General features: G+C 39.9%; 1 protein-coding gene across 1 annotated transcript in view; it reads left to right on the top strand.

The window, feature by feature from the left end:
- The window catches only part of CNGB3 (cyclic nucleotide gated channel subunit beta 3), a gene marked incomplete at its 5' end in the record, with an annotated part of 244,413 nt that overhangs the window by 196,959 nt on the left and 30,906 nt on the right, over positions 1-16,548 (top strand). The window contains 2 exons of the mRNA XM_082259003.1: positions 66-212; positions 14,843-15,020. Of these exons, the coding sequence (XP_082115129.1) occupies positions 66-212; positions 14,843-15,020 (325 nt within the window). The remainder of the gene's footprint in view (positions 1-65; positions 213-14,842; positions 15,021-16,548) is intronic.

Raw genomic sequence — 16,548 nt, 5'->3', positions numbered from 1 at the left:
GTAGCCTCCTGTCCCACACTTTTTAAACAAATTCAATGTTAACTTTAAACTTGAATCTATTTTAGCCTGCTATCTTCTGGAGGAGGAAATAGGCGAACGGCAAATGTGGTGGCACATGGTTTTGCTAACCTCTTCATTTTAGATAAGAAGAATCTCAATGAAATTCTTGTCCATTATCCAGAGTCAAACAAACTGCTGACAAAGAAAGCCAAGTAAGATTTTAATTGTTTACTATATATAATAGGAAAAACTTCCTACTCTCCGTGAATGGCTATTTAGCATTCTCTAGGTCTGGAGGTCCTCATTTAAATAATACCTGTCTAAATTATATGTTACTGCAATTTCCAAAGGTTTTGCTGTTCAGTGAAAATAAAAGCTTGACATGCATAGAGGGAGTGCATCCCATCTGCTCATAACTTTAGTACTAGTAAATTTTTGAATGAACACGCTTACAAAAATTCTCATCTGTACATTTTATCACATGACCAATGTCTTTCGAAAGTACTTTACAAATTTGTTTGCTTTTAACATTTGATTTTGGAGTGAATGGATTTTCCTGAACCTAAAGCCACAATCACTGTTGGAAATTTATTTGTTTAAGAAAAAGTTCCATCCAGCTCCTTCGAATATTCTTGCCACTGTTGTCTAAAATTACCATGGATTTGACCCCACTAGCAATTTGAAACTCAAACGAACATTCTAAAAAAGAAAGATTTTCTAACAAAATTCTGCTAGTATATGGCTAGCGTTAGGATTTCATCAAGTACTTGCTGGAGCATTGCACTTCAATTTCCTCAATCCGTTGGTCATCTGGATATCTGACAACTCTTTTTGGTAATCTGTTTGTGGTGCTGGATAGGAATTCTCAAACACGCCTTCTATAGGCTCCTGACTATCTCTCCTATGCAAAAAGCCTCATCTAAAATGTCAGAACAAATACATTTCTCAGAGCTGCTTGACAGATTTAACCCTGCCTTGGAGGTTTGAATGTAATTGGTGCTTTACAAGATGGGGACAGAGATAGTTCCATGCACCATGCACCAGTGAGCATAATGCCAATGACTATAGAGTTGATTACAGATTGTAGAGAATTCAGGGTAAGGCTGTTTGAGTGAACTATCCTTCCAGAACAGCATTATTAGCTTAACAATAGCATTTATGTGTTTCTTGCATTTTTTCTTTCATTGTTTCTTGGTGTGTGTGTGTTTTTTTTGTGGTGGGAGCCATGACTTATTTTAAAGGAATAATAGCCAAATGCATCAGCTAATTTTTTTTAAACCCTTGCATACTGTATGTGTGACTGTTAAAGACATGAAGCTACTGTAAAGTAGGTGCTTTTTCTGGGAAAATAATGTTTTATGGAAATTACATAGAGATTATATTATAGGGTCAATATATAGTCCAAACAACACGTAACAGTGCTCTTCTTAAAATATGGCTAGATGTATCTAATACTCTAGCATCTAACGTTAAAATCAATATGCCTGCCCCTGCCCCTCCTTATTCATCAACATGCTAAAGAAAATGTTAAATAAAACCTTTCTATTTTATTATATGTCTTATTTTGGACCCAGTGATGTCATCACCGGGTCTCTGTGTTTCGCCATGCAATGTAGGCTGATCATGGCTTATGGTAGAGGCTGCTAGATTGCTTTACTCTGTACTGATTGGGGATACATCAGTCAGAAAAAAGGAAACTGTACAATAGAGTCTTTAGGAAGAGACCTTCGCATAACACATGTGAGGCATGCTGTGATTTCTGTCTGCAGTGTATTACAGCTAACTAAATTTAACGATAACGCAGTGGAGTTTTAGACTTTATTGCTGCATTGTTTTACTGGATCCGATTAGCAGTTCATTGATTGGTTTTACTTTTTACCTGGAGTTGTTTATTCAAATAGAGCCCTCCTCTCATAATGTCATAAGCACAGAAAGCACTGTTTTCCTGGATTCCTGATCCATGTATATTATTATTTATCTCTACATTTTCAGATGTGTAGTAATTATGTTAGTTCAATCTGCAGGGGAGCTTTGGTTCAATAACATCAAGTTAGGTATAATTATTTGTAAAAGCTTTTTGTGCATTATCCATAGGAAAAACATGTATAAGTAAATTGTCCGCTGATGACTTAAACCATGCATTGCTTATCTGCTATCAGGATAAAACTAATGTAATTTTACACTGTAATAAAACTACTATTACCAAGTTTATTAAAAGGATGCACCCCTGTGGCAGTCAGCGTGTGATTTTATATTTCAGGTCACAGGAAATTAGAGCAATTCATTATTTGCTTGTATCATGTTTATTACCTTTAGCTTTACATTGTATAGCTGTATATGCAAAACAATGAGAATATATGATGTACAGTAGGTACAAATTTAAGGTAATTACAAGTAATTTTAAAATCAGTAAATAATTACTGAAATCAGATGATAAACAGGTCCGATGCAAATTCATGTTTTCGTTATAAAATGCTGCATACAGCTCACTGATATTGTCTTAAAGGAGAATTGCTAGCCTGTGGATAATCAAATATTTTTATATTTTTAACAAGCAATAAAAAAAATAATAAAATAAGCTCTTACTACACATTGTAGCTGCAGCCACTATGGAGTAATTCACTCCAAAGCTTCTAAGTGAAGTAATTCATCCCCAAGCTTCTAAAGCCGGCCATAGATGATACAATTTTCTTTCCCCGCAACTTCAGGTTGCAGGAAAGAAAATTGCTAGACACCCCCATCAACACAGTTATTGTTGACCATTTAAAGGGCCTAATTTATAACCTATTTCATACGTTTTATTCCTAGCGCCAGGTGTTTGTTTTGTATATGTACTTATGGACCTTTCCAAGTCCAGAAATAATATTGAGCAGAATTACGTTCGGCCCTCCACAACAGTCTCTTATGTGGCCTCTTGGGAAACCTAATTGTCCATCACTACTCTAAAGAAAATACCGTCTTAGGGTACATTCACACCAGGTGCAGGTGGTAGCGTAGTCCCACTGTAGTTCCGCCACAGGAAAAGGCAAAATGCCTTGTCTCCTACCTGGCCGGTTCACACCATCGCGTTGCAGTAGCATGTGCTGAAAAAAAGTATTGCAAACCAAGCTTTTTTCAGCATAGCACAGTGGGAGACAATTCACCACCTTGCACTGTGTCACAACCAATAGAATGTAATGCAATTTCACTGCTTGACATTTATATAAAATTTGTTTTTAAAGAAAAATGTGAACAGTGTGATGCACCATAATTTGCAAATTGGCACTGCTGTCATCCCACTGCACCCCACATAGTGGCTGGTGTGAATGTTCCCTTTGTCGGCTGTCCCTGAAATTCCCCTCTTTATCTCTGTTCTGGGAAGAACTTAGAATTTTGTATTTCCTTCACTTTGAGCCTTAGTTACAATGGTTACGGGACAAATAGAGACTTTGAATCTCCCCAGCAGAAATTCAAGTAAAAATAGAAATCTGACAGAGGTGCTAACCACTCCCTATTCTATGCTAAATAAAAACTGAATGGTTGACAATATACATTGTACATCCATAGCAAGTCACTGACATTACACATTTTACATCCAAAGCAGAACATATGCCAGCTCCAAACAGAGCACTTTATCACTGCAGGTTTTAAATATTGCCCTTGGCAAGCTACAAGAAGAAGGGGATGTTGGAATTTCTGTCAGTTTTTATGCTGTTTCTGCCCTAATGGGGAAATGTAACTTTACTTCCTTTACAAGACACAACAGGAAGTATGAGGAAGTCTTAACAAATCAAATGTAAATTACTTCTTAGATAGCTGTCATTAGAACCCCATAGGAAATTGCCCCTTACCTCCTTTTTTTGGTGGCAGCTGTCCTATCACTTTAAGTCCTGAGGACAGTTGCTACCAGAAAATATAGAAAGTGTGAAACTTCAAAAGCAAGAGGTTTTAACCTCTTTAAGGCGACTTAGCTAAACTTGCTTGCCTTTCACTTTTTATATAGCTCCTGCGTCCATCTTGCCTTTACCTTGTTATTTTTTATTTCTAGATCCTGTACATTTTCTTTGTATGGTATCTATTATGTAATTTGTTAAAAATGATATATAAAATTGATTCTGAGCTCCTTTCTGCCACATGAGCATTGCATTTCAAAGAACCCCTCCTTTTTTTATACAAAGTACATTCCACCATGACTATTTTGTATCTATAATCAAAAGTCATAAAGGACTTTAGATTTTCCCAAATCCCCAAGTTCTCTAAAATAAATGTAAAATAAAAAATATTTATCTATTTTATTGAAATTGCACATTAAAGGGTCAGAAAATGTCAAACGTTTTATCTCAAATGGAGAAACTGACAGTACTGGCATACATTTTATCTCAAATGAAGGAACTGATAATATATTTGCAAATATTTACTGATATGGGACTCGTTATTATGAACGCTTTATCTACTAATTAATTATATAAAGAAATGGTGAACTACTGCTTTCATTGTGTAGAAGGGGTTATACACCAGCAAATCACCAAGCACTGCCTCTTGTAATAATTTAAATGTAAATAATTTAGTAAATTTGCGAATGCCACAAGTGATGAGGAACCAATTAATATAAATCTTAAGGGGTCTTCCAATTTAAAATTGCACCCCTGCAGGAAACACCCACATTCTCGTTTCACCAAGACTAGGGGCTGCACTCAGGCTCCATGCACTGTTCCAATCTAGGTAAAAACTTATATTGCAAACAATCTATTCAGTGTCATTACATCTGAACCTATACCATTAGTGCTAAGTGTTTTTATTTTGTTCACCACAACCACATCAATGGTGCATTTTTTACACTCAGTTTAATGAACCCAGTAAAATGTTTATTATAATGCATTGTGATGATAGTGAGGCCTGGCAAACACAAACCTATATGAAGAGAATAGGGAGTAGTAATAAACAGTGTGCCATCCTAATTTTCTTCAAAATTCACAAGTCAGTAACAAAAACAGTTGGATTTAAATATCATGTCTATGTTTAAAAGGCCTTGCTTAAGCCAGATATTTTTAACAAAAAGCAGAGAAGCTATATAGAAAGCAGAAATATCATTAACTTCCACTAGCCAGGGTCTTCAAAGGACTGCTGAGGGGGCCCTGTCATAAACAGTTTAGAGAACCTTTTTTTGCACTACACATACAGTATGTGAGTCAGGTTTTTGTTCTTTAAACTAAAATTTCAGAGCCATCTCTAATTAATATTCCATAACTCCTACTATAACGGAATTACCTTCTTAAAAAAGTGTCTACACTAATTAAAAAGAAGATACCTAAAATGTCTAATTTACAACGTTTAGAAGGATAATAAGACACATTAGGTCTCCTAAGAGAAACCTACATCAGATATTTATCACATTTGGTATCTACCAAATTGTAATTTTACTCTGCTACATAATATGCAGGTTGCTGGATTGTGAAACCTTGTCATATGAAATAATAGAGGTACCCAGGATAGTTTGCATTAAATGTCTGATGAGTATAATAAAAAATATTTTCCATCACACTTTTGGACCATTTGATTGGATGAAGCTAGATTTGCAACCCCCCTCTCAAGGCATAAGAAAAAGTTGTTGCATTAGCAGCTCCAAACTTTTGTTTGACACTGAAACCACCAAGAATACTAAGAGTCATGTTTCTAATGGCCAATTAATCTTGCAAACTTCAGATGTGATTTAAGCTGGTAATACATTATACTATTTTCTTTTCGATTTACCAAAACCATATAATTTGAGGTCAAACCTAAATACTTTCAATTTGTATGCAATCAGGCAGGCCCTTGCACTTCATAGTTGAAGGTAAATCTAAAAGAAATCGAACAAGAAAGTTGTATAATGTATTGCCAACTCTACTCTGCAAATGATCCAAAGTCTGCACTGAGCCAAAGACCAGGTGGACTCCCAAAGGGGGAAGCTCCACTTATCTGCCTCTCTCCCCCCCCCCCCCCACAGTGCCACATTTGGCACCATTTGGGGGGAGTGGGTACCTGGTCTTGACAGGTACCTAAAGTTCGGCCCCCGTCCTGCTTCCCATTAACAAAGCAAGGCTTCACTGCCAGTTTCCCTTACAAGCAATGGCATTGATGAAAAATTGGCTAGGGTGAAGACACCACGGGATCCATGGACAGGTAAGTGCCCTAATAATAAAAGTCAGCCGCTACAGGATTTGTAGCCAGTGACTTTTAATTGTTTCTGAAGGAGTCTGGAGCTCCTCTTTAGGTATTTTTTCCACTTTGAAATACCTTTTTATTTTACTGTTGCTTTCATCTGTTTTGTAAGATCTTTTCTGTAATACTTTCTTGCACCAAATGATGTTTAAAATTGTTAAGCTGAACCTCTGAATGCTTTAACTAGAAATGAAGGACTTTGAAGGAGCTTCCAAGGTGTAAAATTCTGTTATATTCCTGTCTGGACATTGCAGTGAGTGATAAAGGCATTTCATTGGTCAGAATTACAACAGCTGACGCTATGAAAGGTGTATGTTTCTGTTAGAACACATGCTGGCAGCTACTGTGTATGTGTGCAACAAGGGTTAACAGCTCAGTTAACCTGCTCCAGTGACAATTACTCTCAGTCTGCTGGTGCTTAGAACATTGTCCTGTGAACTGTGAAAATCTCTGCGCATGGTGAAGCTGAGTGTGTAATTATCACATGCACCATTTGCATGTTAAATATCACATTTTTTTTTTTTTTGTATTATTGCACAGATTTGCTACATTTATCATGTGTAAGTTTTATTACCAATTTTCACATAATTCTGTATGCTCTATGCACCTTAGAAATTCCATAGTCTATATTCCATAGCCCCTAGTCCATTTTTGGAGCAAGCAAGAGAGGGTGGCTAGGTTCCCACACTGGGACCTTGGAGAACAAATATAGCCACCCTCTCACAGAAAGTCAGATCACAGCAGCAAAAAAATTAAAGAAATTTGGATATGTGCTGGAGGATAAGTGCAATGGAAGGTTCTTTTTTGAGTTGAGAATGTATACTTGAATAGAATCTTAAAACTGGAGAAAGTGCTATGATGCTGCCCCCTCAGGGGGGAACTCACATTATGTCCTCAATCTAATGGGTTGAATTATGCCTCTCAGAAGACTGAGGGCATCTTGTGGTGGAAAAGAGGTACAGTATTCTGGATTACAGCACCAGAGAGGCTGTACGTTTTGCTGTAAGTGTTGCAGCCAGACTTTTTTATTTCTAATAGCCTCTAAAACCCCTTTATTATGTAGCCATTTTTCAGTTTCCAGTGCTGTGATACTTTGACTAACAAATTACAGCAATATACCAAATACATTTTATATCTTTTTTTTTTTTTTTGACAAATGGAGTTTTGTTTGGTAATGTTTAGCAACCACTGAGTTATTTTTATTTTTTACAATATAAAGCAAAAATGACCAAACATTTTGAATAAAACCCTCATAACAGTACAAACACCTTCATAATGCCCCCCTTTGTGGAAAGTAAACATTCCAAGGTGATCTCATTTTTTGGCCACCATTTTTTTGGAAATGTTGGTATTGAATCTAGGTAGTGATGCACTATATACAGTGCATACAGGTATATACAGAGGGAGGTGGGGGTGAAGGGGTTATTGTACAAGTCATATACAGTGGCAGGATGGAGATTTGGTGGTTAAAGTGCAGATGTGCAGGAAAAGGGAGATGCAGATCACACAGAGACAGGCTGAAGATCAGTAGTGTATAAGAGAAGGGAGATGAAAGGTTTAAACTTTATTTGCAGCTGCTGCTGCCATGGTGTGCACAGTCCTTCAGTAACTAGTGAATGAGTTGTAAAGGAAGGGGAGAACTCATAGATGTCAACACTACATTATTTACATTTGTGATCGCTGTGATTGATCCTTCTATGACCAATCACAGCAATTCTAAGATACAGACCCCTTCGGAATGGCACTGTACACAGTGTCTATGAACCAAATCATCCTTGGATTACTCGGTTCATGGGCATTAACTGGCAGAATGGCTTTTTCAAAGGTGCTTAATACAGTGCCATTTTGAAATGACACTGGATAAACAACCATTCATCACTAACCATTACTCATCGTTTTTAGACCTACGGCAGCAGTAAAGTAGTTAAACACAGGCTGAGCCCCTTTGTTTTAAAAAAAAAAATGCACAGAGTTAGGCTTTATCTTTGCAAATAAAATAACAATTTCTAAACTACAAATCAATGAGAAATAGACACTTTCAAGAGTAAAATATTCATAAAAAATAACAATTCCTAACAATCTAATATTTTGATTTTGTGAATTTAATATTTTAATATAAAATAAATCATGAGATAAAATAATGAATGAAAGTAAAATATATCATTCATTTTTGTGAATTGATGCTACTGTCATTTATAGTGTATTTGTATCATAGGAAGTACAGGTCTTTTATTTTGATGTGGACATGTACCAATGATCACCCATAAATTGCTCACTTTTGTTGGAAGGGAATGGATTGAATCTTTCACACACCATCTCCTTTAGTAAGCTCGGATCAATATTTGTAATCTCACCTTCAATCTCACTGCACCTTGAATGCCAGTTCAATGGCATTAGGAATCCCATGTACAAAGAATACAGAAACACAGAGTAAAAGATTTAAAGATCCACATAGTGATATTAGGTTGTGAATTTAAAACACTATGATTATTAACACAAAGATTAACATTTGACAAAAATTAATTAGACTATTAAGATGCTAGTTCTAGGCTTTTAGGGCCCAAAATCATTTAAACATAACATATGCTGTATCTGGCATCCATTTACATTAATATTCATGCTGAAAAATTAAAATGTCAGTCCATTATTGTGATGACTCACTAATTCCTATTTCCTTCTCCTCTATTGAAAAATACTTTTGATGAAGTTCACAGGTTCAGCCACCTACATCCTATTTCAAGGGAGTCCCCACTATCCCGTTACAAGTTTCATTCATCTACATTACAAGGTTTTACAGTGTATTGCCACTGGAGGAAGATCTAGAATCACCTAGGAGACGTGTGCAGGAGAATCCAGATACCATGGGTTATAAGAGATTGAGATAAATATTGAATTGTAACGTATAACCAGATTCAAATGGTTCTAAGGCCCCTTTCACACAGGGAGTCCGTCAGGCGGACTCAGTTTTTCTCAGCGGGGGATCGATCCGCCAATCCCCCGCTGAGCAGGCGGGTGGCAGCTGTGATAGGGGAAAGGGTGGAAACCAGCGCTATGGATAAGAACTACCAGGCTTTTTGAGGTTAATTAGGTTGCAGCCACCAACCGACCCCTAAGAGACTTAGGGGCTAGAATATATAGTGTGGGGGTGAGAAGTTGGGAACGGCGCTACCTAGCGCATGTGCAAGATGCGGGTGAGAAATAGAGGAAGAAAGTGCTTAGTGCATAGTATATAGTGCAAACATACCATGTGCAAATGTATGTGCCTGTGACAGATTCCAAGTCACTGGCTAAAAAGGACGATTTAAAACCAATCACTTGAGTGTGTCTAAAATATGGTGATTATAAATAATAAATATTGTGGTGAATTACTTTCCAATAAATAGTAGTAAAATTAATATTATCGTGAGCAATGTGTTAAAAAGGTAATTATTAAGATAAAAGCAATGAGAATACTAATATATACCTTCTCTGTGGTATATCTCCAAAACAGCCACCAGAGGTCGCACTTACCCTATATCACTAGTGGTGTGAGTAGGAGCCGAATAGGGTATAAAAAATTCCTCAAACCTTTTCCCAGCTTGTCCTTACGGACCGATGGGTCCCATCTGGGTACAAAGGGGAGAAGAAAAACGAACCTCTTAGTGCAGTATGTGAAGGAGAATTACCCAAAGGGCTTGTAGAAACTCACGCTTAAGGATGCAGCAGACAGCTGTAATGTCCCCGCTGTTCCCTATAGGAGAATCGGATGGGAATGGACAATCTGTCCGTTCTCATCCGATCCCATCCGATCCGCTGGACGGATAGAAAATAGGGTTTCCATCCGTCCAGATTTGACGGATCGGATCAGATCAGATGTCAGCGGACATGTCTCCGCTGACATCCAATGCCCCATAGAGATGCATGGGGTTTCCGTTCAGATCCGCCAAAAAAACTGACAGGGGGATCTGAATGGTCCGCCTGTGTGAAAGGGGCCTAATGCTGTTTTGTTATCCTTTGTTCATCCTTTTATTTTTATCAATACTGTTAATGCAGCTTTAAAGCAAACCTGTAATTTGCCAATGCAGAGCAAAACAATAGGTTTGCTTTACTGCCTGCCCCACTGGCAGCACATATTCACCATTACGAAGAACAAAGAAAAATGCTCCTACTTGTAAGGTATGGTGGAACATGTGACTCTCTCTCACATGAAACCTCTGGTGTTTGGCATTGCTCAGGCACCAAATGTGTTGTCAAATCCGGATGGGAAAGAGTCCTCTGCTCAAAGTTGGAGGTTACTTTGTGAAAGATGAAAGTTAGAACTTCCACTCTTTTCTCCTGGGTGCTGAGTCAAGGGGTCAGAATAGCAAAGGAAATGTAGGAATATGTAGCTTGTTTGGCCAACATCTGTTGCTTCGTCCTGATTTGCCCTGCTATAAGTCATATGTCAAGGCAAAATGTTTTAAAAAATATACTCAGTACATTTCTACAATACATGCACATTTTCCTATATTTTTACTCTTTAACCACCTCAATACTGGGCACTTAAACCCCCTTCCTTCTCAGACCAATTTTCAGCTTTTAGCGCTGTTGCAATTTGAATGACAATTGCGCGGTCATGCAACGCTGTACCTAAACCAAATTTGTGTCATTTTTTCCCCACAAATAGAGCTTTCTTTTGGTGGTATTTGATCGCCGTCATTTTTTTTTTCTTTTTTGGTGCACAAATAAAAAAAGACTGAAAAGTTTGAAAAAAAAAAAAGTTTTTTTGTTTAGGTTATAAAATTTTGTAAATAGATAAGTTTTTTCCTGCACTGATGAGCACTGATGATGCCGCACTGACAGGCACTGATGAGGAGACACTGATGGGGTGGCACTGATGGGGTGGCACTGATATGCAGCACTGATAGGTAGCACTGATATGCAGCACTGATGGGCACTGATATGTGGCACTGATAGATAGCACTGATATGCAGCATTGGTGGGCACTGATAGGCAGCGCTGATGGGCACTGATAGGCAGCACTGATGGGCACTGATTGGCGGCACTGATGGGCACTGATAGGTGGCACTGTTGGGCGGCAATGATCGGCACTGATGGGTGGCACTGATCGGCACTGATGGGGGGCACTGATGGGCACTGATAGGCAGCACTGGTGGGCAATAATGGGCACTGGTGGGCGGCACTGATAGATGGCAATAACGGCACTGGTGGGCAGCACTGACAGATGGCATTGGTGGGCAACACTGATAGGGAGGGCACTGGGGGGCTCTCTGAGCCCTGCTTGCCATCCCTGGTGGCCATAGTGGGCATCCCTGGTGGTCATGCGTGGGCATCCCTGGTGGCTTAGTGGCACCCCCCCCCCCCCCAGGGCTGCACTGGTAATCAATGTTCTGATTACCAGCACAGACCCCCCCTGTGATCAGTGAGTAATTAGAAATACTCACTGATCACCCCCGCAGCAGCACCGATCATCCCTCTTCTCCTCACTGACAGGATCTGTCAGGAGGAGAAGAGATCGAAGCCGTTACAACGGCTCTATTTACATTACATGACGGCTGTGATTGGACACAGCCGTCATGTGATCAGGAGGGCCAATCACAGGGCCCTCCTGCCGAATGATGTTGCTCTGTGTCCGAGGGACACAGGCACATCGAGATCGCGCCGCTGCGCGTGCCCGCAGGGGGGGTGGTCTCTTTCCTTCTGAAGGACATTCCGGAACGTCCATTCAGAAAGATGAGACTCCCGCCCGGCCGTATATCTGCAATGGCCCGGGTGGGAGGTAGTTAAAGATGTCTTGGTCGGACAGAACTGCACTCCTAATTTCCTATTGTGGGCTGACAATATAGCAACAATTTTGTGGACTGAATGGTGTCAGCCCAATTGTCTTTTGCCTAACTACTCAGTTCAGATCAAAGCATCTTTTCCACTCTAAAGCACTGGCACTAAATGAATTGCAGCCCCAAAATAAGAATTGAAATGACTAAATAGACTCTTAGAGATAACACAGGAAGTGTGCACAGGACAGCTCTGAAATTCTGTCAAGATCAAGGCATATATTTTGCACATATATGTAGCACCCTCCTAGGTAGGTGCTAGAGAGTGAGAATAGTATTGGCTCTGTCTGCCTATCAGAGGAGCAGCAGGTAAATTCTTTATTGCGCTGTGCTTAACAGGGAGCAGGATCTGTGAGTTAGGTCTGCTCATGGTGCTCAGTGTGTGATTCATCTGGTCTAGGGGAGTGTTTCACGCTGGTCCAATAGAGAGGCATATTGGACAGTGGAGAAAACCTGACCAATGGGTACACATGCTTTGATACAGCCCCAGTGATTGGCACAGACTGCTATCTGGGTGCATTGTGGGGTGTGGTATAAAAGCCAGGAGCACTTGTGATCGGGGTCTTTGGCTCGTGAGCAGAGTCCGGGAAGGAGGGTGGCGGCAGCTGCCTCCTCTTCTACAGCAGTTGGTGTATGGTCACAGGCAGTCGGCCTGGTGAGCCGGAAGGAAGGAGCTGAAACCAGAGGTCCAGGAGAGCTGACTAGAGGGGTTGAGACACTGAAGAACCTGGAAAAAACAGTATCGTGAGTACAGGGGATCGTGTCTAAGGGCCTGACCAGGAAGGGGGCCACCTCAGAGTAGAATAGTCAGAGGATGGGTGTCAGCTTGTGAAGTGAAAGGGGTGCTACACGAGGACCCTGAAGATAGTGTGCAACCAAGTCTTTTGTTCAGAGTCTCAACATCTACAATTCATCTAGTGGATAGGTGAAATGTGCAGCCTGGCTGCATCTTCAGATAGAAGTCCTCAGGATTGTGAATAGTTCAAGTTCCGGAGTATCCCACTCTTCAGTTCTTCTATCCCTATTTATAATAAAACAACAAAAACAACCAAAACCCCTAGACTGTTCATTGACTGAGCCGGAAAAGTAAAGTGTTAGGTTTCTGCATGCTGTTGTTAACTGTAACCCAGAGGGACCCCGGAAAGGTGAACAATCCAGCTGTCCTCTAGGGGGCAGTACTACATATAAAACAGATATAGCAGAATGTGCTCAATGAAATGCCTCACAGACCAAAATGGAACAAATAGAAAAGTTTATTGCTAGGATTTACGAATGAGTACATTTAAAGTTATCTGAAGTCCAATATTTTTGAGTTTACAGAGAAGGAGTCTCAAAACTCCCTGAAATGCATCTTTTTTCCTATAATTATTAATTTGTGATTTACAGAGCAGACCATTGACAATCTTTTCTACGCCAGAGAAGCTTACACACTAACTTCTATACAGCAGTCATACAAGCACACAAATACACATTCCTGGGCCAGTTTGGGTAGAAGCCAATTAACCTTAAGCTGCCTATACACAGAGTTACCTTCTTTCCTGCAACCACGGGCTACAGTAAAGACATTTCTTGATTCCCCATTAACACAGACAGTGTTGACAGGGGAATCCCTCCAACAGAGCCATTGTATTCTCCCAGCGGGAGGGGGCAGGGGACAGTGATAAATGCTAGCAAAATCCAGCAGGCTGGTTGTACCCAAGTTGATCAATCGACTAATTTGGTGCATTTAGCTTGCCCATACATGATCTGAAACTTTGACAATTCCTGCTGAACCAGCCGAGATTCAAATTACAGTAAAACCTTGGTTTGAGAGTAACTTGGTTTAAGAGCGCTTTGCAAGACAAGCAAAATTTTCAAATATATTTTGACTTGATATACAAGCGATGTCTTGATATACAAGTAGCCTCAAGTCACAGCTGAGTATAAAAGAGAAGAGAGGCACCTCTAAGTGTAGCAATATGGTTAAATTTAATGAAGGTACAACATTTAGCAACTCACATGGTTGATGATTGGAACAGGCACATCTAAGGATGCAGGCATCCAGGCTGAAGCTGTCCACATAGACCATCCTCCCCACCGCCATCTACGTCATCCCTTCCATGCTCCCCCTCGCTTTCAGATCGCTTTACTCCAGAGTGGTCTTCCCGGTCAGGATTACAGACTGGCAGCCGGAGGTGCAGAAGTTAGTCTATGTGGACCGCTTTACCCCGGATGCCTGCATACTTGGTTGATGAATAAAACAGGCACATCTATGTGAGTTGCTACTGTAAATGTTGTACCTTCATTAAATGGAATCATATTGCTACACTTAGAGGCACCTCTCTTCCCTTTGATACTCTGTAGCTCCTGCTGGATTTTGCTTCCAATCCCCTTGTGGAAGCAGATATTTGTGGATGGACATTTTATGGTTATATAACCTATCGCAATGCTATAATCTTTTTATATGGACTATAAACTGAAGGACTTGTGAATAAATGGTTGTGGAACGAATCATCTGAGTTTCCATTATTTCTTATGGGGAAATTTGCTTTGATATAAGAGTGCTTTGGATTACAAGCATGTTTCCAGAACGAATTATGCTCGCAATCCAAGGTTTTACTGTATCTATGTCCAGCCTTACAGTATATGTTTGGGGGGAAGCTGCTTAGGTATATCAATGCTGCCTTTTTTCCACCATTTTTAATCTAATGAAAACTATTGTGACATCTTTATCAATAACATGTATTAATCCTACTTCGAAATTCTGATCATGTCGGTGCATTATTCATTTTAGATTCTGTATATATGCTTCCTATAGAAATAATTTAATTACTTACCTTATTCTAATGTGCCATTATTCCTATGTACAGGAAATTGCTGAAGGAGAAGGGGAAACCAGCACAAACGGCAGTTATACACAGGGGCTTTGCTCTCCTCATACCCCCAAAACAAGACACACCTAAACTTTTCAAAACCATATTGTCAGCGGCAGCTAACAAACCCGGATTACGTCTTCTACAGAAAGTGAGGAATCAACGCGAAGGACTGGTAATGTTTTCTCTGCATATATGGAAAATAGTTATACAAGTGATTACTTATTAAAAGACGTGTGAGTGCACCAAGTTGCACAGATCAGTATTCAATCCATTGCAGATACTCAGACATCCATATTACATTAAATAAAAATGAAGACACTATGTGGGAGATTTATTAAAACTGGTACACAGAACCTGTCAAAGCTTTATTGAACAAGCTAAAGTTAGATGCTGATTGGTTACAATGCACAGCTTCACCAAATTCTGTGTGCACCAGTTTTAGTAAATCACCTCCTATGTCTTCTCCTGCAAAAACTCTGGTGAACCTCAACTTTTTTGCAAGGGAAGACAAAATCCCACTAACATTTAAATTGTAAAAAATTATAGCGAATGTTATAATTTACTTTGACAGCACTTACTAAAGCACAGAATCACAAATTCCCTACACAAAGCGCTGAACTGACCTGACCTGAATGGTTAACTCATAACTAGTGTTGAGCGAACACGGACTGTATTATTCGTGTTCGTACCGAATAATTGGATTTTTTGTACCCGAACACGGACACGGACACTTTACTGTATGTTCGGGTAAAAATCCGTGTTCGGTCGTTTTATTTCCGGGTTTTGCATGCTTTGGCGCTCTTTTCATGGCGGGCTTTCAACAGCCAATCAACAATCGTTTAACTGGTGTGCCTTAAGCCATCCCAGCCATGCCTGCAAATGTCTCAGTAGCTGTGATTGGCCGTCTGAAGCATGTGACCAAGTCTTTATAAGTTCGAGGCAGCCGCAGCGGCGTCATTATGCTGCTTAGATTCAGGGACAGAGCACACATCAACGTGCTGGCTGCTGATTAGGGAAAGATAGGCAGGAAAAAACCATTTGTGTCCGGATAGAATTGAGGGACAGGTCGGAGTGTTTAGGCAGGGCGAGTTGTAGGCATTTTAGGGATAGAGTCTGCTGAATTATAGGGTCAGTGTCTTCTACAAACTACAATCGATATTGCTGTGTGGGGGGTGGGGTGAATCTGCACTCAATCCTGATCTACGATCTCTTCTCAATCCTGTTAGGGATAGAGTCTGCTGAATTTTAGGGAAACTGTGTTCTACAAACTACAATCGATATTGCTGTGTGGTGTGGGATTGGAGATAGGCAGGTGTCAGTGATCCACATCCATTTTTCTGTGTGTGAGCTGCAGTGAACACAATCTTTTTGGGCTGCAGTGAACACAATCTTTTTGGGCTGCAGTGAACACAATCTTTTTGGGCTGCAGTGAACACAATCTTTTTGGGCTGCAGTGAACACAATCTTTTTGGGGTGCAGTGAACAAAATCTTTTTGGGGTGCAGTGAACACAATCCTTTTTGGTGTGCAGTGAACACAATCTTTGTGGGGTGCAGTGAACAAAATCCTTTGTGGGGTGCAGTGAACACAATCTTTTTGGGGTGCAGTGAACAAAATCCTTTTTGGGGTGCAGTGAACAACATCCTTTTTGGGGTGCAGTGAACACAATCTTTTTGGGGTGCAGTGAACAAAATCCTTTGT

This window comes from Pelophylax lessonae (genome assembly GCF_965119305.1).
Source record: "Pelophylax lessonae genome assembly, chromosome: 5".
NCBI lineage: Eukaryota > Metazoa > Chordata > Amphibia > Anura > Ranidae > Pelophylax > Pelophylax lessonae.
The sequence above is the reverse complement of the archived record's forward strand: the minus strand, read 5'-3'. Positions and strand labels throughout refer to the sequence as shown.